The following is a 27,215-nucleotide window of genomic DNA, read 5'->3' on the forward strand; positions in this document are numbered from 1 at the left end:
ACTGCTTCTGGTTCAGGGGGTCTGCCTGAGTCCTCAGGATGGGCCTTGCTTCCGCCTTCAGGCTAGGAGGTCCAAAGAGGCACATACTCTGATTCCTCCTCTCTCTGAACCTTCCTTCCCCTGTAATGTGTCATTTGAGTTGTGAGCACCTTAAAATTCAGACACATGTTCATTCAATATTGCTTTCCCAGTATGTAGGCCACTGCCTGCCACTGAACAAATGTGTAATTAACTTTTGAATGATTGATCACTTTAAGGATTAGTTAAAGATTATGTCTGCAAGGTTCTTCAAGATTGTGTATTACTTGTGTAATTTAAAAAAATAAAAATAATAAACTTTAACTTCCCAAATATAAATGTCAGAGGCCTGCAGAAATTCAAGAAGAAATAACTCACATCCTGACCAAATAGAAAATTTTATTATAGAAACACCAGAAACGCCAAACCCTTCAAGGTACAACTTTGAACCAGGAAATAAATGATGAAGTCACAAGGGACCCACACTCTGTCCATCAGGTGCCCCAAGAGAATCATGGACTTGGAGGCTGTGTTAGGACATAGCAAGCAAGTGAAGGTGACTCCAGATCTTGGAAGCAAAGTCACATTCCCTCTCTCAAGGTCTGGTATTAGCTGATACATTCCTCTTCCTGTCCCCTCCAGCACATCTCAAGCATCTTACATCAAACCCAAAATTAGGAGCGGAAGTTCTCACAAAGTGCTCAGAGACACAGAGGCAAAAGGTAGAAGGGGCTTGTGAGGTCTGGGAAAGAGCATTAAACTGCCTTGCAGAAAACAGGCAGCTTCCAGACTGACTCAGGGTTGGAACCCCCTCAAGACCCGAGCCTGATCCTCACACTCCTCAGGCCCTGGACAAGTGGATAGGGCAGAGCTGGGCTGCACATGCCCAGCCACGTGGGCAGCTCTTAGTGGGGCGGTAATGGAGCAGAACTCAGGAAGGGTCAGGCTTCCAAAGAATGGAGCCATCGGGGGGCAGGACAGAAGCAGAACTTGCTTGTTTGTTCATCAACTCCTTCATCCGCTGCTAAGAATAGGCTTCCTTTGGGTAATGGTTCGTGTCCCATGCCCTCTGAAATACTCGCACCATGGGCTGTTCACAAAGGGGACAACGCTTCTTGAGACGGATTCAGAATTAGGGCAGACATGACTCACAGAAATCTGATGGAGGCAGCAAATCGACACTCTCCATTGACGTGAAAGTGCGAGGCTTTGGCCCAGGAGGCAGGACGTGGCCCCTGGTGCAGAGGTTCCCCTTACCAAGCTAGCTGGCCTTGCAATCAGCTACTCGCCCAAAGGGCTGGTTTCGTGCTCCCCTGGGGAATGGGTTATTGTTCTCGGAGCAGCCCAGGTGCAAGAAAAGGAGCCTGGGGTTGAGACATCAACTCTCCATTGTGCACCTTACAGATGCTCCACGGGCTCTTTTTCTCCTTTGCTAAACCCAGTCCCTCGGGCGTCTCCAGGGACAGACGCCCCGGCAGAATCTGAGTGAGAACGTGTCTAACTTTTTTTGACTGCAAGCCAGTGTCCTCCAAAGAGAGATCTGTTTGGGCTTATCCAGCCCGCTTCCCCACCTAGAGTCGAATTTGATTGGCAAAACTGCTGAGAGGAAAAGGTACGGGAGAGGAGACGATGGAGGGCGCCCGAGGAAGGGAGCCGGAGAGAGCCACGCGGCGCGGGCGGGGCCTCTACTCCCGGATCAGCTTGTGCGACGTGTTGGTAGACGTCTGAATGATCTGCACGCGCGACGACCCGCCGCTTCTGCCGCCGCCGCCGCCGTACTTGCTGCGGCTCGCACCGTAGCTCCCGCCGCTGCTGCCCCCATAACCGCCTCCACTGCCGCCTCGGGAGCCCCCTCCTCCGTAAGCTCCCCCGCCGCCCCCGCGGGAGCCCCCGCCGTAGCCCCCGCCGCCGCCGCCGCTGCTGCCGCCACTGTAGCCTCCGGAGCCTCGGCCGCCTCCGCCGCCTCCTGCGCCGCTGACAGTCACCTGGCTGTTCTGCACAGCTGTCGGGGAGAGGGCAGCGCGGATGGGGTCAGAAGGACTGGGCAGCAGCACCCACCTGCCCCCTCCCCGCACCTGCAGCCTCCTACATCCTTGACCACGGGTAGCATCCGACTGGCAAGCTCTGTTACATTAGAAATTGCAATACGTGGTATTCTTCATACGAGATGTCAGGGGTCCTTTAAGCAACGTATTTCATTGTTTATTGAATATACACCGTAAAGAATTCTAGCCACTCCTGATTATTAGACACCATAAAAATTAAGATAAGCAGACTGAAATCATAACAATTTATTTCAATGAATTCTTCCAGGCTTTGTTGCACGGGACTGGAAGCTGAGATGCCAGGCTTTCAGCTCCCTGCTGGTCATCGGCAAGCGTCCCCAGCCCTCTCTCTGCCCAGCACCAACCACCCCAGTCCCTGGACTCTGCTACTTACAGATGCTCACGTGGCTCTGCAGCTCCCCTGACATCCTGTAAAACCAAAGCGCAATGTCAGCCAGACCCACAGGAGCTGAAGGAAAGCGGAAGTGGCCTGAAGACATCGGGAGCAGTGTCGTGTGAAGGGAGAGCAGTCCCCACACCTTAGGGAAATGTGTGCCCACAGGCAGAGATCAGGGAGCCAGTGAGGCCAGAGAGGATTTTTCATGAAGCCTTTTAGCGTTGGGGTGACACTTGTCTGGGATGGCTTGCGTTGGGGTTTGGGGACATTCTGCTTAGAGGCAAGAAAATGATAACAATGACTTCTCCCTGCCTTACCAGCTCACACATCCTTTGCTACTAACTTGAATGTTTCTGCTCGCCCAGGGCTACCGATCTTCCCAGAAAAGCTGGGATCGTCTTCTCTCCAAAGAGCCCCACTGCTCCCTGGGTGCATCCTGGGCTGCGCCCCAGAAACACGGCTGCCAGACAGACCCACCTGCACTCCTCGCCCTCCAGCAGCTGGCGGTAGGTGGCGATCTCCACGTCCAGGGACAGCTTGGCTCCCAGCATTGCCTGGTAGTCGCGCAGCAATCGGGCCAGCTCCTCCTTGGCCTGCTGCAGGGCCTCCTCCATGTCCTGCAGCTTCTGCTGCGCATCCTGGAGGGCCCGCTCTCCTCTCTCCTCTGCGTCCGAAATGGCCGCGCGTATCTGGTCATTCTGCCCCAGAGAGAGTCACAGACCGTTTTGGGGTTGAGTTTCGGGAGCCCAGTCTGGCAGGACATTGTGGGAGGCAGGGTGTCTGGTCAGCCCTCTCTGAGCACCCATCCCACCTGCTTCTTCACATTGCCGATCTCTGTCTGCAGTCTCTGGATGGTGCGGTTGAGCTCAGCAATCTCCATCTTACTGTTCTTCAGGTCGTCTCCATGTCTCCCTGCCGTGATCTGGAGTTCCTGGTACTAAGGGCCAAAGGCAGCATCATGGTCAGCACCTGCTGCCCACCATGAGCCCCTCCAGGAGGGAGCAGGTGCAGGCTGCTCTCCTCTGGAAGGTTCCCAGAATAATCCCACCTATCCCTGTGGTCCCCCCAACATACACACTCACACTGTACCAAACCTCCCTCACCTGAGCTGCACACACACATGCACATAGCCCCCTCGTTCCCAGCAGTCTCTGGGCAGGCCCACCCCCCGGCCAGAGAAACCTGCTTCTTGATGCCCTCTTTACCTCCAAGCCTTCACACTGTCCTTACCCACGCTGGGACCTCCTCCCTTTTTCCACCACACCGCATTACTTCCTACCCTTTTCCAGGATGGTTTCCCTAGCAGTCAGGCAGGACCTCGTGTCCTCGTCTTCCTTTCTATCTCTGTTTCTGTGTCTGCATTGCCCCATCAGTCAGAACTCTACCCACAGGACATGATTCTGAAGGGCGTGGGGGGAGTGTTGACTCAAGGAACCTCTGCATCCTGACGTTTTCACTGTTGACACCTGCCTCCCCCGTCTCACGCTGAAACCCATTCCCTCCCAGGACACCGGTCTGCAGGACAGTGGGACAGAGGTCAGCCAGCATTGGAGTTGGCCACAGGTCATCTACAAAGCAGATTATCAAGTGCCAGTTGTTCAGAATTTAGTGACTGAGCTGTCTTCAGCCTTGGTCCCTTCAACCAGAGTCTTCACCATCCAAAAAGGTCCAGTTCGATTTATGGTGAAGAAGTAACCAAAGATGTGCCCAAAGACTTAGCTACAAAGATATTTATCTATAAGGGAGGGAATAATCTTACAGTGGAACACTATGCTGTTAAAAATTAGGTAGAATATTTAGTGTCACAGAAAGGCATTCATAAGTCATATGTAAAAAAATTAAAAACCATATTTTAACAAATACCATTATGGGAAAAAATGATAAAAAATATTCTAGTGGTTAGAAGCATGGTTTTGTAGGCAGACACTTGAGTTTAATTAAGTTCCAGCTCTGCCATTTACTAGCTACGAGACCTTAGGGAAATTAGGTAATCTCACACTCTATTATCTATAAAATAGCGATAATGAAATTCTTGCCACATTGGTTGTTGTAAGTATTGAATGAAATAATATATATGTGGCAGTTTGTGCAATGCTAGGCATGTGTGAATTCTCAATAAATATTAGCTATGAAGAACTGATAGAAAAGATACTAACATACTAATAGTGATAGTGAGATATGGGTAATCTTTATCTGTAATTCCCAGAATTTTTATAACAAGTGTGTTTTACTTTAGAAATAAAAGAAAGACAATCCCGGTTCCAGAAGGACTGTTTGCTTTCCTGGGCACCCAGTCTCGGGGCAGCACCCACCTTGGTCTGGTACAGCGCCTCCGCCTCGTCCTTGCTCTTCTGCGCAATCAGCTCATACTGGTTGCGCACCGCGTCGATGATGCTGTCCAGGTCCAGAAAGCGGTTATTGTCCATGGACAGGATGACGTTGGTGTCACTGATGTGGGTCTGCATCTGGGACAGCTCCTGCGAGGTGTGGGTCACAAGCTGACTCCTTCCACTCTCCCCTGGGGCCTCAGTTTCCCTCTACTGCTCCCTCAAGTCTTTCTGGGGAAGCCGGAAGCCTGGGCCAGGTGGAAGTCTTGGAGAAAAAGTCCTCTGAATTGTTGTGTGCAGTGAGTGGTGATGGGGAGAGTCTCAACTGCCTCAACTCAAGGTAGCAGGGACCCAGGCTCAGCCTCCAAAGAGAAGGGAGGAGCCTGAACTCAGAGCCCGTGCAGACACCACCTCCCCACCATGCCTCTTCTGCCTCTCCACTCCTGCCTTGTTTGGCTGGTTGTTATCTCGAGCTGGGCCCCTGACAGGCGCGCTTGCTTCTTGAAACCTCATGAGCTCTCAGAGGCAGAAGAAAGGACTCCAGTTGTGGAGCCGCTCAGACTACTCAGATTCACTTTTGAGTCCTGGCTCTACCCAACTGACTAGCTGGGTAAACCAGCAAGTAATTTAATCTCTCGGTGCCTCAGTTTTCCCATCTGTAGAATGGAGATGGAGATGTCCATGACATAAGTAAAGCTTCTAACACAGCATCTGGCCTAGGGCAGGTACCCCAAGTTAGACACGAGCCACAGAAGGCCCAGGTGGAGGAGTATGCTATCACTGACCCTTACAGTCTGTCTCTACTTCTTTTAAGAGTCCCCACTGTCACCTCCTGCAGAGTCCTCTGATAGCCCTATCAACTCCCCAGAAATACTGAAGATTTCTGGTGGTTTTGCCCCTGTATGTCTTTGTGTTAACCTCATTCCTCAGACAGACTGGGAGCCACACAGCAGGGACAACCTCACCTTCCCCTACCTCGGGGTTCTCCCTGACTCCATCTCCACTGCCCACACCCGGGAATTCTGAGAACTGGAGCTGCTAGAGCAGCAGTCCCCAGCCTTTTTGGCACCAGGGACTGGTTTCACAGTAGACACTTTTTCCACCGATGGGGGTGGGGGTGGGGGCGGGGGCAGCAAGCTCTCCAGCCCGGTCCCTAACAGGCCACGGACCAGTATTGGGGGTTTGGGGACTGCAGCTCTAGAGGGTGGCTGACTCCAGGCCCACAGAGTCAGGGTGACTGGGGAGATGACCTAGTGGGTAACGCTAGGTTTCAGACCTCCCCTCTGGCAGCCCATACTCCTTGTGAGATATGAGAAAAGAAAGGGGTTTTGCATCAGGGCTGAACTCACTGTCGTATATAAATATTTCAGGAAGTTGATCTCCCCGGCCAGGGTGTCCATCCTGGACTGCAGGTCCACTTGACTCATGTAAGCAGCATCCACGTCCTGGACAGCAAGCAAAAAGCACTTTGACCTTATTGTCCAGCCGTTGCCGACCACCAGCTCGCTAGGCAGCCCAGGCAAGTGGCAAAGCCTCTCTGGGTTTACTTCCTTGCCTGAGAATGTCATCACCTCACTCAAACAAGGGAACAAGCCCTTGCTTTCCTGGCCAGCAGGAGGTGTGACACCAACCTCCACACCTCAGTCAGTCACACACAGCACCCCGGGTCCTTCCCCGAGTCCTTTCCCAGGTCCCAAGGCCACACATAACTGATCCTCAAAAAGCTGTCAGTTAATTTAATTTCACTTCCAGGACCCTGGAGAGATAAGAACTGGAGGATTCCTAGAGAGTCGTATCAGTGCCATTTTCAGACTTACCCCTTCAGCACAAGGGCCTGCATTTGGGCAACACGCCCAGCAAGCCGGCCACACAGGTCACTCTGCCCTTGTCACAGAGCATCCCACAGGGATCACTCACTCCACTCAGCCTCCCAGCCCCGCAGCCCGCCTAGGAAACCCTCTTTCCCTCACCTTTTTCAGAACGACAAAGTCATTCTCACTGCTCGTCCTCTTGTTGATTTCGTCCTCGTACCTGTGAGGAGAGGTAAGGAACAGGCTGCAGGGGCTGACCTTGGCTGCCTGAGGTTTCTCCCACAGCAGGAAGCTGGACTTCCCCAGGCCTTCCCTGTCCTCACTTGGAGAGCCCTGCTCACGATGCTGACTGTCCACTGCAGAGCCTGGCGTGCGCACATGAGAGCTAGAGCCAGCTCCTGGCTCCTTAGGCAACAGCAGGGACGACAGCCCGGCATGGAAAACTCAGCCACGCAGAGTACCCATCTTTGTGTTGATCTTTTACCTTTGTAAATGTGTCACACTCAATCATTTTTTTCAATTGAGAACATAAAGTAACAACCACTTTTACTTTTTTTTTTTTTTTTTTTTGAGACAGAGTCTTGCTCTGTCACCCCAGCTACAGTGCAGTGGTGTCATCATAGCTCACGGCAACCTCAAACTCCTGGGCTTAGTGATCCTTCTGCCTCAGCCTCCTAAGTACCTGGGACTGCAGGCACATGCCACCACACCTGGTTAATTTTTTTTTCTATTTTTTGTAGAGACCGCATCTTGCTCTTGCTCAGTCTGGTCTCGAACCCCTGACCATGAGCAATCCCCCTGCCTCAGCCTCCCAGAGTGCTAGGAACATAGGTGTGAGCCTCTGAGCCCAGCCCTAAATTTTTTTAAAGAAAAAAATTTCACCTATAATTTTTCCCCCCAGCACCTCCTATGTGGATTTCATTTTCCCTTGTCGACTCACAGACACTTGGCCCTCCACTGACGCAATAGAGCAAGCACGTCAAGGTGATGTTGCGAGTGGCACCCTGCACCCCTTGTGGGGAAGGAGAGGGAGGGAGAGGCCGCCTGGTGGCCTGCACCACTCAGGAGCAGCTGATCTGCAGCTCGACCGCTCCTGTCCCCTGGCCATCTGTACTAACAATAGCTAATGCTTATTGAGTGCTCAGCACACGCAGGCACAGTACTGAGAACTTAGTAAGCATCATTTCATCCAAACCAGCAGTTCTCAGACTGCGTTCCCCAATCCACCAGCATCAGCACCATTTGGAAACGTGTTACAACTGCAAACACTCTCACTCCACCCCAGACCTATTGAGTCAGAAACTCTGGGGGTGGGGCCCAGCAATCTGATTTCAGCAAGCTGAAGAGCGCCAAAGTTGGAGAACCACGGATCTACCCATCACAACAATCCAACAAGGAAGATAGTTGCTATCCCCACTCTACTCATGAAAACTAAAGACTTCAAAAGATGAATTTGCAGGCAGTTAGCAAGTGGCAGGGCCCACACCAGAACTCGGGCTTATTTGGCTCCAACATCCATGAAGATCCTGTCCCTCCTCATGCAATATGATTGACAGCTAGCTGCCAATACCGTCCTAGCAAGGCTGCCACACTCAACATGGCGCCCCCTGCAGTTGTGCAGTGCAGAGCCCGCATGGTCCCACACTTTACGCATGAACGCTGACACAGAATGTGTCACCCACGTGGGCCTCGTCCCTGCCATGCTTCTCCCCACTCTGCCCCTCCTGGAGCCTCACTTGTTCTTGTAGTCATCCACGACGTCCTGCATGCTCCTGACCTCCGTGTGCTGGCGCATCTGCTCCGCGTTGAGAAAATCTACCTGCCTCTGCAGCTGACTGATGTAATTCTCCAAGATGGGCTCCAGGTTGTTGGACCGAGTTGAGGTGTTCACCTGCTGCAGCAACTCCCATTTCGTTTGTAGCACCTGATTCTGTTGCTCCAGGAATCGCACCTAAGAGCAAAACACCCCAGTCCACCCCAGGCCGTGGGTCAGAGCAGCTCCCCCTTGAGTAGGGGGATCAGCAGCCCCACAGCACACCCAGACCTCAGGGAATCAGGATGGTACCTTCAAGGGTCAGAGAGCCTCCCTTTCTCTGGGACCAGGACACGCAGAATGCAATGTGGTTTCTGATGGTTGACCAATAGCTGTAAGGTCAACTTGCCTAAAATTGACACTGAGCTCACTCTGGTTTTGAAGGTAAACTGTCTCCAGCTGAGTGCCTTGTTTTCTTTGGCTACAAAACTCACACCAGAGAGTTCTCACCCTCCACGCTCAGTGTATCCATGCCAACATGAGGAAATGGTGTTTCGGAGCATCTGAAACACTCACAAATCCAAGGCTCCTTTCTCTTTGCAGTTGAAATGCGTCGTGTGATAGAGGAGAGGAGGAAGTGAGAGAAAGGAAGGAACGATCTGGCTGAGAATAGCAAACCGATTCCTCGGCAGACCTGCCTGGGTGCCCCCACCCTGCAGCCGCCACCCCCTCTGCTGCCTGCCAGTATGTTTCTGAGGAAAGTAGCCTCATTTACTTGCTTTTATAGCACAGAATTTTAAAAGTAAACGTTCTCATTTTTTTTAAACGTGTAATGTATTCGCAAGGCCCCAAAGTAAGGACTTTGGTTGTCAGGTGTTTGGGAGATACCCATGTTGCTGTTATTAGTCTAGGAAATGGAGGGTGAACATCGCCCTGTATTTTCACTATCTCTTCCCCCGAAACTGTGGAAACAAAGGTTAAATACAGGGTCCAGACCAAGTGCACAGACCGTCCTTCACGTGGTAATGACCTACTTTCATCTTTCCTCTGCCACTGCGCACCGTGGAACCTCTGCTCCATGCCCTGACAGGGACAGCAGTGCTGCCTCTGTGCTTTGCTCGGGCATGTGCTCTGCACACACACGCCCGCCTCCAAAATCTGCCTCCCTCCTCCAGGAGCTGTGTCAAGGGGCAAGCCCACTGCTCTGTTTGGGTGGAACAGAGCCTGAAGACACTGCCTACCATGTGGCACTAGAGAGGGCGCCAGAACCCCTCGGTCCTCAAGACTCTGCCCACATGAGGGGCCAGCCCTTGTTAACTCCCTTGTTAACTCTAGGCTGGAAGACGTTTGGGGAGAACGCTGTTTCCCAGGGCCCGTTTTTGCTGGCCTTATCAAAGCAAGAGATTGAGCAACCAGCTCTCCCAGGCTTGTCAGCACAGCTTGGAACACCCCCATGAGAAATTCCTGCCACGTCTATTACTCCGTGGTGGCACTCCCAGGGAGTGGAGAAATCAATTCAGCATTCATTCACAGCCCTGCGCTCAGTGGCAGTGGCGTTTTGGGGACCAAAGGAAAGCATCTTGTGGTCCCATGGGGAGTCTCCACATAATAGAGTGTGGGAGCAGTTCGACAGCTCTGGGTGCTCCGAGTTCGGCCCACGTACCCCACCCACAGCATCTCAGGAGCTCAGTAAAGACACTGCGGTTCACATCAGGCTGCCCCAACAGCACCGGCGGAGGCTGGCTCCAGGGAGTGACTTCACCACTGAACAGTCTTTGAAAGCCACTGTGTTTTCCCCCAAGTTCCTCCTGGGCTGTGTCCCGCCAGCAAAATTCAGGGGAAGCTCAGCTAGCACAGACAGAATTTGGCATCGAGCTGAGCTAACCTCACCCACCCTGTGCCTTGGTGCCCCTCCCTCTTGCACAGTGACCTCCCGGTGCCCTCAGCACCCCAGGGCTCCCTAGCCCTTTGCCTGGCAAACTCCTCCTCACCCTTTAGATCTCAGCTCAAGTGGCGTCCCACTGGGGTCCCCCGTCCAGCCCCTCGTGCTTCGCCTGTGCAGCGGCTGTGGAGGTTTGCAGCCATTTGGTGGTGTTTGAGCCACGTCCCTCCCGGGCCACACTGTGGCCTCCGTGAAGGCAGGCTCACATCCGCTTTCTTCTTGGAGGGACACAAGGGACCCACAGACACACAGTGCCCAGGACAGAGAAGACAATAAGTGTCAGGGATCATGAAATGCAAAGGGCTTCAGAATTGCCTGCTAGTATGGCCTGTCCCGGCCACACTCACTCCCCCTGGCACAGAGGGTTAAAGGTCAGCTGAGCCAGGCCAGGCCAGTGTCTTGGTGGGAAGAGCTGAACCCGCCTTTCCTTCCTAAGGTCCTGCTGCCTTGTCATTGTCTCTAAAAAAGCTTTTGTCTCCATTCCCACTCTCTGAGAGTCCAAGTCTGAGACCTGAAGGGCTGTCATTCAAAACATATTCACTGAGCAATTATTATGCGCCAAGTGCTATTCTGGGTGCTGGGGATAAATAAAATAGGCAAAATCTCTGCTCTCTGGGAGTCCTATGCAGAGAGACAACTGTAAAGAAACGGTCATGTCAAATATGCAGCGCGTGGAATGACTGTGGGTGGGGCATGGCGATGCTGGCCCGGAGGGTGCTGCTTTAAATAAGGCCAGGGAAGGCCTCGCTGAAATGGTGGCGGCTGAGCAGAGACGGGAAGAAGGGACAGAAGCTGGGCCTGTCTGGGGAAGGAGTTCCAAGCAGAGGCGATGGCGAGTGCAAAGGCCCTGAGACAGGCGGGTAAGGTGCTGGAGGCTGGCGAGAGTACAGTAGTGTGCTGCCGAGCACAGGGACAGGAGGCAGAGGGGCGCGGGTCACTGCAGACAGTGACAGCTGGCACCCTGGGAGCTACTTTCCAGCCTCCCTCTGCTCACTGGCCCCTGCAGTTTGCGCTGTTCCTCCTAGTGAGGGCTATGTTGCTGGTTCTCACAGATGCAAGTTGGAGATTGGCCGCAGCTGTGGGTTGGAGGGCCGGATTACATAGGACCCTATAGGATTTTTGCTTTTATTCCAAATGAGACAAGAAGCCACTGGAGGATGTAAATATAGGAGTGACATGACATGCTTTTAAAGGATGGCTCTGCTGTGCTGTTGAAAAATAGGCTGTCCAGGGTTCAGGGTGAAAGCAGGGAGGCCAGTTTGGAAACCAGGGCCAGAAAGCTCCACAATAGAAGCCTCTCCCTTCCAGCCAGCAGAGTCCACCCAGCCGAGGAGCTTCTCCTCGTGGTCATCCCAGGCCATGCCCTTAGGAGGACAGGGAGCCAAGGACTCTTGCACCATGGCCTCTGCTCGCTGCCTCATGCCATAAAACTGGACAGATCCCTGTTAACAGCAGGAACTATAATCAGATGAGAGTCTAAGCAGCCTGTGGTCACTTCACTGACCCCCAGTCCTCTCTCCTCCCTGCTCCTGCCTTGGCCCAGCCTTGGCTTCCCAGTGGTGACCCCTCACTCCAGTCGACCCTCCCAGTGCTGCCTGTGCCTGAGCTGTGATGATATTCAGCCAATTCCCATCCAGGGTGGTCAGAAGTGGCCAAAGTACTCTGCTCTGGCAAGCTCCTTTTTGGCTGTCTCTGAGCCTCATCACTCTCACCCCTCCTCCTCCCACCCACACACTGCCCTGTCTGCAGCATTTGCCCAAATAGCAGGGGCCAGCCCAGCAGCCCAGCAGCCCAGCCACGGTTACCCGCAGTCAGACCACAGGTCAAGCTCTGGCCCCAACACTGAACCCCCGCGGGGTCTGAGGGAAAGTCACTAAGTATGCAGGGGCCTGTGTGCTCCAAGGTGCTTCCCCACCACATCCCTGAAGACAAAGTACTTTCTGGGGAGCTCCCTGTGGCCACTGTGCCCCCACCTTGGGGTGAAAGAAATGCCAGAGGAAGGTCTTTATTGTGGCTGTTCCACTGGCGGCTGCCTGGTGATTTAGACCTGGTCTGGGGCTTAATCGGGAAGCTGGGGAGAGGGGCTTCCATGTTTCCATCTGGCCCATCCTTGGCCAGGATGAGCCAAAAGGAGGAACACAGATAGAAGCCTACCTGTACGCCATTGGCTTTAGCCCCCAGAGAGACCCACCCAGCAGGGCATTCACCTGCGCTGTGCCACGGCGGCCCCGCCTGCTCCTCCGCCCCACCTATGCATTTTTGTCTCCACCTCTCTCCTCTGCCCTCTGTTATACCATCTTCTCTGGAAATTTGAACCATTTGAAATTCCCTGAAACTGTCACACTTCCATGCCTCCCGGTCCTTCTGCCTGAAAACCTTCTCTGCCCTGAGAGCCTGTTTGGCTCTTCCTCCACCTTCAAAACTAAAGTCAGAGCTGGGGCCCCCAGAGAAGCCCTCCCAGAACCCAGCAAGCAGAGCTCGTGGCACCCTCCTTTGAGCTACCACATCCCAGAAAGTACTACCCCTATGAACACACTTCCCATACGCTGCTGTAATTCTTTCCCCTACAGGTATGGGGCTCCTTGACAGCAGGACCTATGTCCTGTTTCCCCCTGTAGCACCTGGCACAGTGCCTGGCATGTAGTGGATGCTTAGTGAGTATTTGTGGGCTGGATGGGTGGACAGATGGGTGAGTGGATAGTTGGGTGGATTGATGGGTGGGTGAGTGGATGGATGGATGTGTGAGTGTGTGGGGGTGGAGGTGGGTGTATGGTTGGGTGAATGGGTGAGTATGGATGGGAGGGTGGATGGATGGGTGCATGGATGCATGGTTCATGGGTGGACGGAGAGTAAATAATGATGAATGGCAAGGTGGGTACTATATCACGTCTCTGTTGAGTGTTTTCATGCCCCTTATCTGCTTTCCTGCCAAAAAAAAAAAAGATAGAAATAAATCCCCCCAAGAAGACAAATTAAAGCCTAAATGAGGTAAATGATTTCCTAAGGTCCCAGGACACACACCTCTGGAAGTGATTGTCGCCACCAAACTGAAACAGCACAATGTGGTGAGAGGTGGCAGGGGTACAAGGGCCCTCTCAGTCATTTGGTCAGTGACCAAAGACTCTACCTGCCCCTAAAGCACTCACCTTGTCAATGAAGGAGGCAAATTTGTTGTTGAGAACCATGATCTGCTCTCGCTCCTGGGCCTTGATCCTCTGAATTTCAGGGTCCACCTCCAGGTGAAGTGGCTCTAGGAGGCTCTCATTGATGGTCACCTCTTGGATGCCTCCCAGAGGACAAGAAGGACCAAAGCCCCCAAGCCCAAAGTTGCTAGCCCCAAATCCAGCACCCCCAAAACTGCCTCCTCCATAGGCACCACTCCCAAAGCTGCCACCCCCAAAGCCTCTACCCCCTCCAAATCCTCCTCCTGCCCCTCTACCCTGTTGGAAACCACTGGCACTTCTCCCCACTAGACTAATGGAGATGCTCCTACAGCCACCCAGATTGTAGAGGCTCCTAGAGCCAAACCCCCTTCCATGGCTCCCATATCCACCACCGCCACACCTCCCTCGGGCCTGACACACGGACCCCACAACCCGACTCCCACCACCACAGCCTGCAGAGGAGCTAACACTACAAACTCGCCTGCTCCTTGAGCTAAATGCAGACCGAGAGCTGAATTGGCGGCTCATGGCTGCTGGAGCATCCAGAGAAGCAGACAAAAGAAAAGGCCCAGCTAGAAGGAGACAGAGACCAGGGTGGGAAGCAGCTCTGACTCTTTGGAAGAGATCTGGCTCAGTCCCTATATATACACACACTTGCTGGGCTGGGCACCTTCAGAATCCTGGGAGGGGAGTGTTAATGTTTAGTTTGCCTGCCAGTAATATCTGTTTAAAACTTCACACCTAGGAGTTGCAGAAATTACATTGCACACCAACTTCCCTAACTTGATCATTTATCATTCATCTCTTGCCATTTAGAGATCAGAGCGCAATCATCTCTCAGAATCTAGTTGCTGGAAACTCCTATACAGTTTCCCCCAAAATCATTAATTGATCTCTTCCTAAGAAATTACACTATCGAGTTGTTTGTTTTGAGGGTGTGCCTGGGAGATCTGGGCCAAAGCTAGGGGGTGTCCGGCGACCTCAGGACCACAGCGAGGATGAGGGTGGAGACACCTCCCATTGTAGCATTGTCCTAGTGGGGTGAAAGTTTTGTTCTGACCTCCCCACACCCTGCTTCTGCTCCCTACTGTTATCACCACCATGCACACCCCATATCTGATCACGTGGAAACATCGAGTTGTGGTTACTGAGAGCAAGTGGAACTCAGGGACTCTGCCCAAGGTCGCTCATACCGTGCACTGCTCCATAAGCCTCAGGCTCCTCAACACGGAGCAGTGAGGCTCTTCTGCACTAAAGGTCTGCGGTTGCAGATTTGCAGAGCTTCTCCCAGTACCTAATCCTGTCTCCTAGACCAGGAGACAAACCATCCCAAAATAGCTCCTTTTCTTATCATTTCCAATGTGCTATAGACAATTCTTTTGTAAAATAGAATAAAATGGATCACCCATTAAAGGTGATTTTAAAAAACAAACATACACAAAACATAAGCCCTAATTTTTTTTTTATTTTTAGATTGAACAAACATAAAATTGTTCCACTACTAAAAATAACAATGGTAAGTTCCTAAATGGTTACTCTCATTCTGTACTTATCATGAACCAGTAACGAAGCACCGTGGAGCAGCCCTGGGCTGTGCCCACACTCTGAGAAGCGCGTCCCAGACGACACGCCTGGGGTAAGGCCCAGTCACTGAGCATCCGCGTCCGCCAACAAAAACATGTTTGCCCTCCGGGCTCAAATAACTGTGGCTTTCATTTGAAATGTAATAATAATAGTTTTTAAACTGGAAAAAAACCTAAATGTCCAGCCTCAGAAAAATGGCTGAGTGATGTCTTGCCCATTTGGATAGAATTATTTAGAATCATCGTCACGGAGACCATGCAGCAGAACTGGAAGGCCTGTGGTGCCGTGTTAAAGGAAGGGAGCGGACTTCACTATGCTACGAACTTATAAAAATTAAGAATGCAGATAAGGCAGGCTTAAAAACTATCCATAGAAAGTGAATTGCTTTATTAGGGGTTGTGGGAGGTTTTTGCCTGTATTTTAAATGTCTTTTTCCTTTGTGTTCATGCAATAAATATTTTTCCAAAAGTTGGGACTGGAATCACAGCTTCCCCAAAAGTTGGAGCAGAAATCCCAATAGAGGTGGGGAAGGGCAGGTGGTAGGAAGGAACTAGAGAGGTGTCAGGCACAGCAGTGAGGAAGAGGCAGCCCTCTCTCAGAAGAGGCTCTGAGAGCAGCTTCCACGCCTTCTTACCGTCAGTCTCTGCTATCTATGCTTGGGAACTGTTTAGTGGGTCGTCCAGGAGACACAGTGGAATAGAAGAGCCTCAAGTTCATAGCAAGTAGAGCTGGTTTCAGGTCCCAGCCCTACCGCCTACTGGCTGTGTGTTCTTAGGCAAACCGCCTACCCTAGAGCACCGGATACTTAAAGAATCGTAGTGTCTCTTTTTCAAGGAGTCAATGCTATAAGGCATGTGAAAAAAAAGCTCACAAATCCTGGTAGGATGACAAATGTCTTACTTGGCCTGGGATTTTCAGTGCTTAAGCCAGAAGAATCCTGTGCAAGTTGGAACAGTTGGCCACCCTAGTACAAAGCACCTAACCCTGACAGCCTGGGGAGCTCTCGGTAGGAGAGGGAATCCAAGGCTCAGCTCCTGGGCACAGAGTGAGAAGGAGGAACCCAGCAGAGGCAGAGGAAGGAAAGGGAAGTGGAGCTGGGGAGTGTGATAAATTTGCCTAAAGGCAAGGATTCTGAGTCAGGTAGAGGTGGAGAAGAGGCAGAGAGAACAAGGGTGAAGGAAGAGGCAGATGTCCTGCAGAGGAAATGGGGTGTTACAGAGGACGGACAGGAGGCCCAAGCAGGAAGCGGCAGTGGAGTGGTGAAAAGACCTTGGGCTGGGCATCCTGAAACCCAGCCTCGACTCCTGGCTCTGCCCCTTCCTAGCCCCGTGGCTTGAACACAACTCCTTGAGCCTCGGTTTCCTAGCCTCTAAATTAAGGATCATAATCCCAGCTTCACAGGGTGACTATGATGAGTAGCAGAGGTGAAATGTGGAAGACCACTTCATAAGCTGCAAGGAGCCAGACAAATGGCCTTCCTCCCCCAGGCCCCTTCATGTGCACCCACCTCTCTCTCACCTGCTGGAATACACAGAGTCAATCCCTTCACATCTGCCTCCACTCCGACTAAACAAATAGGAAGCTCCTTGATGTTGGGATGGAAACTTCATGGACCAGGAGCCCCTTCCTTCCCCCATAGGTGCCCATGGAATTGCTGGGCAGAGAGGGCCGATGACAAAAGCCTACCCAACCAAGCTAAAGTGAAGACTAACACACGGATATCCTGGAAAACCAAGAGTCTGGGCCCCAGAATTAAGCAGCCCTAGAGTTGAACCCCAGCTCCACCATGTACTAGTTTTATTACTGAACAACTTACTGAGCTCTCTGAACCCTACTCAACTGACACTGAGAGTACATAGCACAGCACTTGAAGACAATAAAATTTTAAAATGATTGCTATTATTATTGGTGTTTTGTGGCTATGGATATAGCATTTAGACCTATGAGTCCTGTGAGAGTTTTTAGAAAGAATAGCAATCGTAGAAGTCTTCACATAAGCAAGGGCCAGCTCAGGCCAACCTTGAATGATGTGCTGTATGCACACAGGTGGGTGCTCTGGGGTAGGGGATTGGGGCTGGGGAAGGACCAAGGGACAGCTCGTGTCAAGGCCAAGAGGAAGAAATGGGCATGGTGTGGAGGCAGGAGGCAGGAGGGGGCAGCTGTGGAGAGGCCCCCTAGCTTGAGGAAGGAACTGGGAAACAGTGGGAACAGAGCTTGGCTAGATCACAGAGGGTACCAATGAGGTCTTCCAGTGGAGTTTGTTGAGCACTCACCCAAGTTTGTACTTACCCTCATGATAAATATGGTAAAGTATTAATAAAATAAAAGTGGAAGTCCCAGGCAGCAGAGTTTAGAAAGCCTCTGATCTCTGGCTGTGCCCAGCTGCCAGCATCCAATGCCAACACCCCAGTCCATCTCCTACCAGCTGGGCAGCCCCTGGTGGGCTGCTGCCCCTCCCTGGAAGAGCATGGGTGAGGAGGAGGGATGCCCAGCTAATGCTACTAACTGAGCCTTTGGTGCAGGGGGATAGCTATTCTCTACTTCCTTAAAACAAGAAAAAATTGACTTAAAGTGGAGCATGAGAGATTTTGCTTATCCCAAAGGAGATAGCTAACCTCAGGTCAGTATTAAAGGGTGAGTAATTTTCCTAGGATAAACTGCTATCCCTAAAGGAAACCTGGACAGCACCCAGCAGTGGTTTCTAACCGTGCTACACATTTGGAACCACCTGGAGAACTTCAAAATCCCTGGTGCCTGGGCCCACCCCTAAGGACTGGGGTTTAATTGGTCTGGTGATGTGGTCTGGACTTTGGAATTTTTAAAAGGTCCCAAGTGGTTTTAATGCACAGACAAGTTTAAGGACCCCTGGCCTGGAGGAAACAGAAGGACACAAGAAATGGCCTCTTGAGACTCCATTCAGTCCAAGGACAAATAGTAATAATGATCATCACAGTAATAGTTAACCTCTTATTGAATGCTTTCAGTGGGCCATGTACTGTGCTAAGTCTACAACGTGGATGGCCTCATTAAATCCAAATACCAGCATCATAACGAAGGTATTCTTATTGCTAGCCTCATTTCACAGATGAGAAAACAACACTTGGAGAGATAAAGTAACTTGTCCATTGATCATTTCATCACAAGTGAAAGTGGTGCAATGGAGATTTAAACTCAGGCATTCCCACTCCGCAACCTGCATGTATGGCAGAGGGGGTGGGGTGCGTGGAGAGAGATGTGCCCCGTTCCTCCTCCCCCATCTCTCCCCTCCTGCCACCAGTGCGTGCTCTCCTTAACAGGAGAAAGTGGGCAGGCGCCGAAGGCTCCAGCTTGCCCAGCCTGTCTCCCAGCTACCGAAACCCAGGGCTGCCAAGAGGGTGAGGTGGGGAGCAACTATCAGCCGCGGGGATCGCAGTTTCCGGCAGCGGAGGAACAGGGTTCAGGGGACCTGCTGGTGGGACCAGCCTGGGCAGCTGCCGCAAATCTGTTCTCCGCCTCACCTGCATCTGCCAGGTACTGTAGCTGGCTATCACAGAGGTGTGGCAGGGGTGTGGAGACACAGAAAGAGAGAAAGGGAGACTCTCACTCACCATCCTCCACCCAGGAGGGAATGGGGGGCTGCGGCCCTGGAGTAGGTATGGGGGCCTTTGATCTCCCTGAAACGGGGGCTTCTTGACCTGGAGCCAGCAGACAGGAGGCAGTGACGGACACAGACCAGGGAGCGCAGCCTCCTGGGACAGGACAGAAGCTCCAGGCTTCCCTCACTCCCAGACACTCTTCTCCTTGCATCAGGGTGTCAGGGCAGACATGAGAGAGAGATCGTCCCCACGCCTTCATTTTCCTAGGAGGAAATACAAGAAAGGGACTTGGTACAGAAGAAGTTGGTGGCACAGCCAGAGCCTGGGCACCCTCCCTCTCGGTCCAAAAAGGAACAGGGAGGCCCATGAGAAATCCTCAGTTGCCTCTGTGCCCCTGCAGCCTGGGAGAGATGGAGACCCGAGCACTCCGCCTCCAATCTCTAGCATCCCTGCACACAGGGTGGGAAGGTGTGCCGGGCACGCAGGAACTACCCTGGGGGTCCTTCTCCTGACTCTAGGGTAGGGCGAGTGTTTGGGGCAACAACTAAGGCCTTATTCTCTTCCTCAGACCCCACCTTTGATATCCCTTTGACTAGAATCTCAGGGCCTGCTTGGAAACTAAGGATCGGGCCATCTCTTTCCCTCTCTGCAAACCTAGCAAGTGCTGTCCGGCCTGGATATTATCTGGAAGCCCTCACAAGGGCAGCTTGCAAATTCCCATGGCAAAGGTCCACAGATAATATTGTTCCAGGCGTGTTAAGACTCTTCCATCAAACAAGCTGGAAGTCACAGCTATTTATACAACCATTTATTTATAAATCTGGCAACTCTCTCTCATCTCTGCGGCAAAGGGAGCAGCTGGGCAGGTATGGCCCACAGGAAAACAAGGCTGCAGGTTAGACTGGATGGAATTCCAAAGGAAACAGTGTGGTCCCCACAGAGGAATGGGGTTGTCTGAGCAGAGGATGCTTCCTCATGTTGCATCAAAAAGGATGGGACAGGCCGGGCGCGGTGGCTCACGCCTGTAATCCTAGCACTCTGGGAGGCCGAGGCGGGTGGATTGCTCAAGGTCAGGAGTTCGAGACCAGCCTGAGCGAGACCCCGTCTCTACTAAAAATAGAAAGACATTATATGGACACCTAAAAATCTATAAAGAAAAAATTAGCCGGGCATAGTGGCGCATGCCTGTAGTCCCAGCTACTCGGGAGGCTGAGGCAGTAGGATCGCTTAAGCCCAGGAGTTTGAGGTTGCTGTGAGCTAAGCTGACGCCACGGCACTCACTCTAGCCTGGGCAACAAAGTGAGACTCTGTCTCAACAAAAAAAAAAAAAAAAAAAAAAGGATGGGACAGACAGAAGGTTCTGGGGCTGGTTAGTAGTGGGGTGGGGACCAGAATTCCAAGTCTACAAGGAGAATATGAGCCCTACAGTCAATTCCCCATTGATGTCTCACCTTAGCCATGGTGAGAAAGATTAGAATGCTATACAAACATAAGGAATGAGCAACTTTTTATTATTCCCTCCATTTAAAGAATAGGCAGAGTCCTGAATCCTTGGCCATAAATAGTAAAGACCCTTTATTGAGCTCCTACAGTGTGCCAGGAGTTAAACAGATGGCATGATGCCATCTGCATGTTACTGATGCCATTTGGGTGGGTATGGGGAGGGTGGTCACACCCCTGCACACAGTCACACAGCAGACCTGGGCAGCCTGGTTCCAAAGCCTGAAACTTTCCCATTGTACTATATCACTTTATGTTTTATGGGGCAGTTCAAGGAGGCTTTGGACTTAGCTCCACCCCTTACTAGTTATATGACCCTGGATAAATTCATTAATTTCTCTATGCCTCAGTTTCCTCATTTGTAAAGTGGAGGTAATAACACTGCCTGCCTTGTAGGGCTGTGAAGATTAGAGAAGTTAGTTCATAAAAAGTTGTTAGCATAGTGCCAGGCAACTAACAAGGGATCATCAATTTTGGTGATTATTATATTACTACACAAAGCAAATTTCTATTAACTAGACTGTATTTCCCGTCCAGCTTCCCTTAACAAATTAGAAAGTCACTGTGAGCAGGAACACATGGCCTTGTGATACACTGTAAATCACATGAAAGATGCAGAAAAGCTTTTCTTTAATCATCTGTTTAAAGGAACATGGCAATTTCTTGACAGGTTTGAAACAGGTCGAAAGTATCTCTTCTGTCATTAGGCTAAAAGCAAATCACTCCGAGCTGCATCCACCACTTAGGAGGAATATGTAGGCTTACTTTTTTCTTCTTCTTTATTTAGAGAATTTGTGCATCTTATAACTGAAATTTTGTACCCTTTGGCCAACATCTCCCCATTTCTCCTACTCCCCAGCCCCTGGCAAACACCCTTCTCTCTGACTCTGACTGTTCCAGATTCCACATGTAAGTGAGATCCTATAGTATTTCTTTTTCTGTGTCTGGCTTATTTCACCTGGCATAATGTCTTCTAGGTTCATCCATGATGTTGCAAATGACAGGATTTCCTTCATTGTATGGCTGAGTAATACTACATTGTGTGTGTATGTGTGTAAATATATATATGAATATATACCACATTTTCCATTCATCCATTGATCAATTAGGTCAATTCCATATCTTGGCTGCTGTGGATAAAGTTCTGGGTTCTATCCAAGTACTCCTTGCTGCAATGAACAGGGGGATGCAGATATCTCTTCAAGATACTAATTTAATTTCCTTTGGATATATACTCAGAAGTGGAATTGCTGGATCCTAGGATAGTTCTATTTTTAATTTTCTGAGAAACCTCCACACTGTTTGGCATAATGGCTGTATTATACCAGTTTACATTTCCACCAACAGTGTACAAGGTGCTCAACATCACTAGTCATCAGAGAAATGCAATGAAAACCGCAATGAGATACCACCTCACACCTGTAGGATGGCTATTATCAAAACGTTGAAAGATAAAAAGTGTTGGCGAGGGTGTGGAGAAAAGGGAACCCTGGTAGAGTGGATTTGTTTTTTCGAGGTGAGGCCACAGCCCCTCTGAGTGCAGGCTGCAGTGGACAGTCCCTGGGCTTCCCTCCCTCTGAATTAGACTATTCCAGGCAAGCTTTTCACTCTAGAGCTAGAACATTCTCTGTTGAAGCTGCAGTTGTATGTTGTGTTTTTTTATATAGCATGGAGCATTTGGGGATCTCGAAGCTGCACGTCTACTTAGCTGAAAGTTTCTGTGATTACCATAAGGTGTGTTCTCTCTCTCTCTTTATCTGACATCTTTTGTCCGTCCTTTACGCTAGTGAGGACAACGCTTCCTAAGCAGGGTTCTCATGCACGTCCTCTCTTGCATGTTTGTCCACCTTTTATTTTGCTGCTCCCACTTGCATGCCCGCAGTTAGCTGGGGCTCCCCAGCCCTGCACTGAACCGGAATTCTGTCCAAGTACTTCTGGATCTGCCTGGATTCCGTGCTCATGTCCGGGGTAGGATTAGGGGTCCCCATTTGAAATTCTTTGTAGGCTTTCATAACTCTTAATATTTGAAGGCTCTGCCCCATATCATACCAAACATGTTAACAAGCACCCTCAATATATATAATTTTTTTGCTATAAAACATTTGAATTTTTATAATTGCTTTTGGAAATATTTAACTACCAGCAGCTCATTTGATTATAATTAGCTGTGCTCCCTGGGAAATTTCAGACATATTTGAAAATACTAGAAAAGCAAGGAAATCTAACCTACAACTTTTTTCAAATATAATAAAATTTTTATGAATTCAAAATCTTATCAGTTAGGCAAGTTGATGTATGTCATCCATGGTGTCCCTTGGATGAAAAGGCCTTGCCCCCCACCCAGCCCGGAGCCCTCACACTTCCTCCGCAGCTCTCCTTCCCAGCTCAGGCAGAGCTCTGTAATGTGAAAGGGACTGTGAGTGACCCGCTGGCTACAAAGACAGACACAATGGTATGGAATCCAGGATGAAAATGCTACAATGATGTCTGAAACACAGTGCATTTAATTTAAGATACAGAACAGAGAATTTCTTTCTTGGAGCCAAAAAGAGACATACCAGTCATGGGAAACGGAAGCACCAGCAGGAAGTGGGGACCAGGGAAGTCCTTGTCTGCAAGAGTGGGGAAAGGGCTGGCTGGGGCTCTCCATAAGGAAATGGGACATCGACTGGGCTGGGGCCTCCTGCGGGGCAGAGGCGGTGGCATGGCCCAGCTCCTGGGCACAGCCTCGTGACCTGGCCTTGTAGGGATAGGTAGTTTTTCAGCCAGATCCCCCTTCTAAGCACCTTTTGGGCTGCGATGCCAGCCACCAGCCATCCGGGAAGGGGTTGCTCCGGGTTGCAGGTCAGAAGCAGTGGAGGGAAAGGAAGCAGAGGTGTGGGAGAGCGAGTTAGAGCTGGGTGTGCAGGCGGGCAGAGAGGTTTTAGGGTCCAGGGACACCTCAGGCACGCGACTCAGAATTTGTGGTGGGACCGTGGGCTCTGGGAGGAGCTTTGTGAGATGTGGACAGAGCTGCCGCCGCAGCCAACCCCCGTGAAGGCGCATGAAGACCCCGCCCCAACTAGAGAACCCACCAGGAGCCCCAGGGGCTGGCCCCACCGCTGCCGGCCCGGCTCCTCCTCCTCCCAGGGCACAGCGGCTGCCACCACTGGTGGTGGTGTGGACCATCTCTGCAGAGAGAATTTGGGGTCAGGGAGCCTCTGGGGCATCTGCCCGGCACACCAGCCCCTCCCCCAGTCCCAGAGTGACCCCCAGTGTGCCCACTGGTCTTCCCCAGTAACGCGGTAACGCAGTGCTGAGACTCTGCAAAGGGTGGGAGCACAGGCTTCAAGGGGGGGAGGTGGCTTCTCTGAGACCACCACCCAGCAGCCCTTCCCAGCCTGCAGATGGGCTGATCTCGCCCCAGCGCTTGCCCGTGGTTCGAGATACCTTATTCCCAGGCGTCCAGCCCCTTCCCAGGGAAAGAACTGGACCCTCACCGATGCTCACGGAACTCTGGCTCTCCCCGGACATCCTGCTGGGGACGACCAGACAGTGGGCTCAGATCCCCTCTTTCCCTAAGCACTGTCTTTAGGTCAACAGTGGTGAAAGCCCTGGTCCCCCCACCGCCTGCTCCCTTGACTCTTTCGTGATTGATGTTGAGAGAAAGAAACAGGCCAGACAGGTGCTCAAAACATCACGAAATACATCCGTCTTTCTATTGGGTAAGGTTGGAGCTGAAGTGCTACCTTTCCGCGAACATTCTCCCAAATGACAGACCAGGATCATGCCTGGGCCTGCCCACCTCTCCCCGCCTCCTCAGAATATCTTTATTGAGTAAATATTATCTGAACCCGCATGGGCCAGCGCCCTGTCCCCATGTGCCAGCATACAGGAACCCGCTCTTCAAAAGCCTGCAGTCACGGCAGTAATAAAGAAATGGGCTAGAAATAACATTTATGTCTATGACTCCTCCTCTTTGCATACATATATTTTACAGCTAAAACACGGGGCATGAAGGTGGGGAAATCTAACCCAGGCAAGGATCTGATAATGTTAATAATGCACAGGAAACACAGCTCTCTTGGTGTGACAGCATCTCCCTGCCCTTAATAGGAGGCGGCTGTGCCTGCCAAGGGCCACTATCACCTCCAACAGCACACACACCCACACCTGGCAGCAGGCTCAGGCGGAAAAGCCCCCAGGCTTCTGGGCCTCCTGGGGGCGAGGTGGACTTTCCCCTATACTCCTCACCCTCCAGGAGGGTCCTGCAGGTGGTGACGTCAATGTCCAGGGCCAGCTTGACGTTCATCAGCTCTTGGTACTTGTGCGCCAGCCGGGCCAGGTTCCCCTTGGCCTGCTGCAGTACAGCCTTGAGGTCCTGAAGCTTGACATTGGCATCCTTGAGGGCGACCACCCTGTGCCACTCTGCGTCAGCAATGGCCGCCTGCAGGTTGGCATTCTGGGTGCAGGGGAGCCAGGAGACTGCCATTCGCTGAGGACCTGCCCTGTGTGCTTAGTGCTTGCACCTGCCTCCCCTGACGTTGGGCAACTGAGGAAGCTACAACCCTCAGAGGTTAAAGGCTACACAGTTGGTCACTAGAGAAGCCTGGGCTTGGATCTAGTCCCTAGCAGGCCAAGGAGTGGGATTAGCAACACCTGGCCTCAAGGGCCTAGCCCAGCTCAGGAGGAGTCAGACCCTTCCTATACGTCTCTCCTTTTTTATGGTAAATGACTTAGCATCTTCTGAAAACTTTCCTCCTCCAGGAAGTCTTCCTGAATTATCAGAGAAAACTTCTCTCTCCCAGCCCATCTAGATGTGGGCTTCCTTGACTACTCTCCCAATTCAGTCTTCACACAATCGACTCCTTTCTCTCTCTAATCATGTCCGTCAGACTCAGTATTTCTACCCTACGTCAGCCTTCAAGCTCCAGGGAGGCAGGACCTGGATCTACCTAACAGCATTTGTTAGCACCTAGCCCAGCACCGCACTGGTAATCTTCGTGTGCATGAGTTTGGGGCGTGATTTCCCTTCTAATAAGCACTGAGCTCCAGTTCCAACACCCACAACCACAACCTTGAACCTTTTTTGAGAACTACATCAGCAGCCTCCTGGATGGGCTGCCGGATGGGCTGCTCGGCGAGAAGAGGAAGCAGGAGGGGAGCTGAGGAGCATGCAGGAGGTGGTGGGGGACTTCAGGAGAGCTGCCAGTGCCTGTTTGGGGTGGGCGGGTGGAGTGCAGGAGGCCTGGGCTTAGCTCCAGGACACCTGGCTGCAGTCTGGCTCTGTTCTGGCTGGTTTCAGGCTCATAGGAATTTAACCTACATTCACTGATTTTCAATAACCCAGTCTTTAAAATGGTGGCTCATGCCTTGTTTGGGGCAGAAACCGTTTGGGGAATTTAATAAAATGGCATACGCACAAACATATATCTATATATCTCTATCTATAAAATTTGGGGGTTCTAAGACACACTGAAACTCATCCATGAACCTTACAGAACCGGATAACGCCCTCTACTCTCCTTAGACTGGGTCATTTCCACGTGCCCCTCCAACTCTGCCGGTCTATGAAATGTCATTTCCCTATCACAGACTTCTTCTTCTTCTTCCTTTTTAAATAATTAGCATTTATTTCTCATTCATACATTTTCAGGCCAACAGGATTTTGGCCAATCTAGTTGGGATTGATTGAACCTGGTTCCAGGCCATGAACTGAGTTCAAGTTGGCTTTACATGTTTCTCCTTCCTCTGTGACTGGTGGGCCATCCAGGACATGTTCTTTGTGAGACAATAGCAGAAACCCAGTGGGCAAACGAATGCTGAAAGCATATGTGCAGCCTCCGTGCCCTGCCGCAGACTTCTCAACGATCAGCAGCTCGCTGTAGGGTGGAGAGCACAGGCTCTGGAGTTTGGGGGCCTGGGTCAAGTCCCATTCTGCCATTCATCAGCTCTGTGATTCTGGGCAAATTCCTTTGTTTTTCTGTGCCTCAGTCTCCTCATCTATAGAATGGAAACAGTGATAGTATTTACATGTTATAATGAGGATTGAATGAGTTACTATAAGTATGATTCATGCAGCAGGACCTGGCACATTCTTAGTCACAATCTTCGTTTTCATTCATTTAATAATTATCTATGGAGACCCCATGGTGCTACTGTCCTTCCGGCACACAGGGCTGGCACCGGAAATTCCCTGAAAGCTCCTGGCAGCTCGGCCACCTCCCTCTCATCACATAAATAGCTAAAAAAAAAAAAAAAACAAATTTCCCCAGGAAGCCCTGTAGGATCAATCAGAATAGAACCCCACAGAAAGGGGCTTCTACTCCAGTGTCCAATAATAACCATCACCATTGTTAAGTGGTGCCTGGCACAGCCTAAAGGTTTAGTAAGTGTCTGTGGAATGTTCTGGGTCTCACCCACACACAGAAACCACAGTCAGGAGAGACACAGGCCTCGAGCTAAACTGGCAGAGCAAGAAGTCCCAAGTCTGTGTTACTTAAGGGATGTGCTCTGGGACCATGGGGACGACTCAGAGAGGGCAGACCAGAAAGGGATCCTTTCTCTAGGTATGAAGAAGAGATCAACACAGCTGCAGAGAAAGACTTTGTGGTTCTGAAGAAGGTGATGGCCCCTCCCCCAACCCCACTCCAAACCCTGCCGTCCCCCTGCCCGGCCTCAGCTTCCTCCTCTGTGCACCGAGGGTTTCAAACTTGAGCAGGGGTCCACACTGGGCCTTCTGAAGCCCCGGGGTTCCCAGGCGGTCCAGGTGGGAGAAAGGGGTGCCAGTGGGCTGTGTCCCCGTCTCATTGCCACCGCTCTCGGTGCGGATCTCTTAAAGAGAAGGCTCTGCTGTTTAAAAACAACCTTGAAACTCCCGGGCCCAACACCATCCCAGGCCCCTTCCCATGCTGACTTCCCTGACGTGGAGGACAGAGCCAGGCCTGGGGAACGGGGAGGAGGGTTAACACGTAAAACTGTTCTCCCTGCTGGCACGCAGGGCTGATCCTGACTCCAAAATCCAAATGCTGCTTTGGGCTCCAAGTGTGGCCTATGCCTTTGTCAAAAGAGACCCTGGGAGCAAGTGAGGAAATATCCCTCACAGTCCTCCTGTCCCCTC

At 51.4% G+C, this 27,215-nt stretch overlaps 1 protein-coding gene across 1 annotated transcript; it reads right to left on the bottom strand.

Moving 5' to 3' along the window:
- Window positions 1–1,703: 1,703 nt before the first annotated feature.
- On the bottom strand, window positions 1,704–13,985 carry LOC138396742 (keratin, type II cytoskeletal 1b-like). Its single transcript, XM_069490380.1, has 9 exons — window positions 13,440–13,985; window positions 8,335–8,549; window positions 6,758–6,818; window positions 6,137–6,232; window positions 4,773–4,937; window positions 3,272–3,397; window positions 2,938–3,158; window positions 2,458–2,492; window positions 1,704–2,020 (listed from the first exon to the last, which is right to left on the bottom strand). The coding sequence occupies exons 1-9, from the start codon at window positions 13,983–13,985 to the stop codon at window positions 1,704–1,706; spliced, it is 1,782 nt and encodes a 593-aa protein (XP_069346481.1).
- Window positions 13,986–27,215: the final 13,230 nt, after the last annotated feature.

This window comes from Eulemur rufifrons, chromosome 16, assembly GCF_041146395.1.
Source record: "Eulemur rufifrons isolate Redbay chromosome 16, OSU_ERuf_1, whole genome shotgun sequence".
NCBI lineage: Eukaryota > Metazoa > Chordata > Mammalia > Primates > Lemuridae > Eulemur > Eulemur rufifrons.

What these genes read in the sequence shown, in the direction of transcription:
- LOC138396742 (XM_069490380.1), bottom strand. Translation starts at nt 13,985, where the DNA reads ATGAGCCGCCAATTCAGCTCTCGGTCTGCATTTAGCTCAAGGAGCAGG. An exon ending in AGGCGCTGTACCAGACCAAG is followed by an intron (nt 3,398 to 4,772) that starts GTGGGTGCTGCC and finishes TTTGGCCCTTAG; the next exon opens with TACCAGGAACTCCAGATCAC. An exon ending in GCAGAGCCACGTGAGCATCT is followed by an intron (nt 2,021 to 2,457) that starts GTAAGTAGCAGA and finishes TCTCCCCGACAG; the next exon opens with CTGTGCAGAACAGCCAGGTG.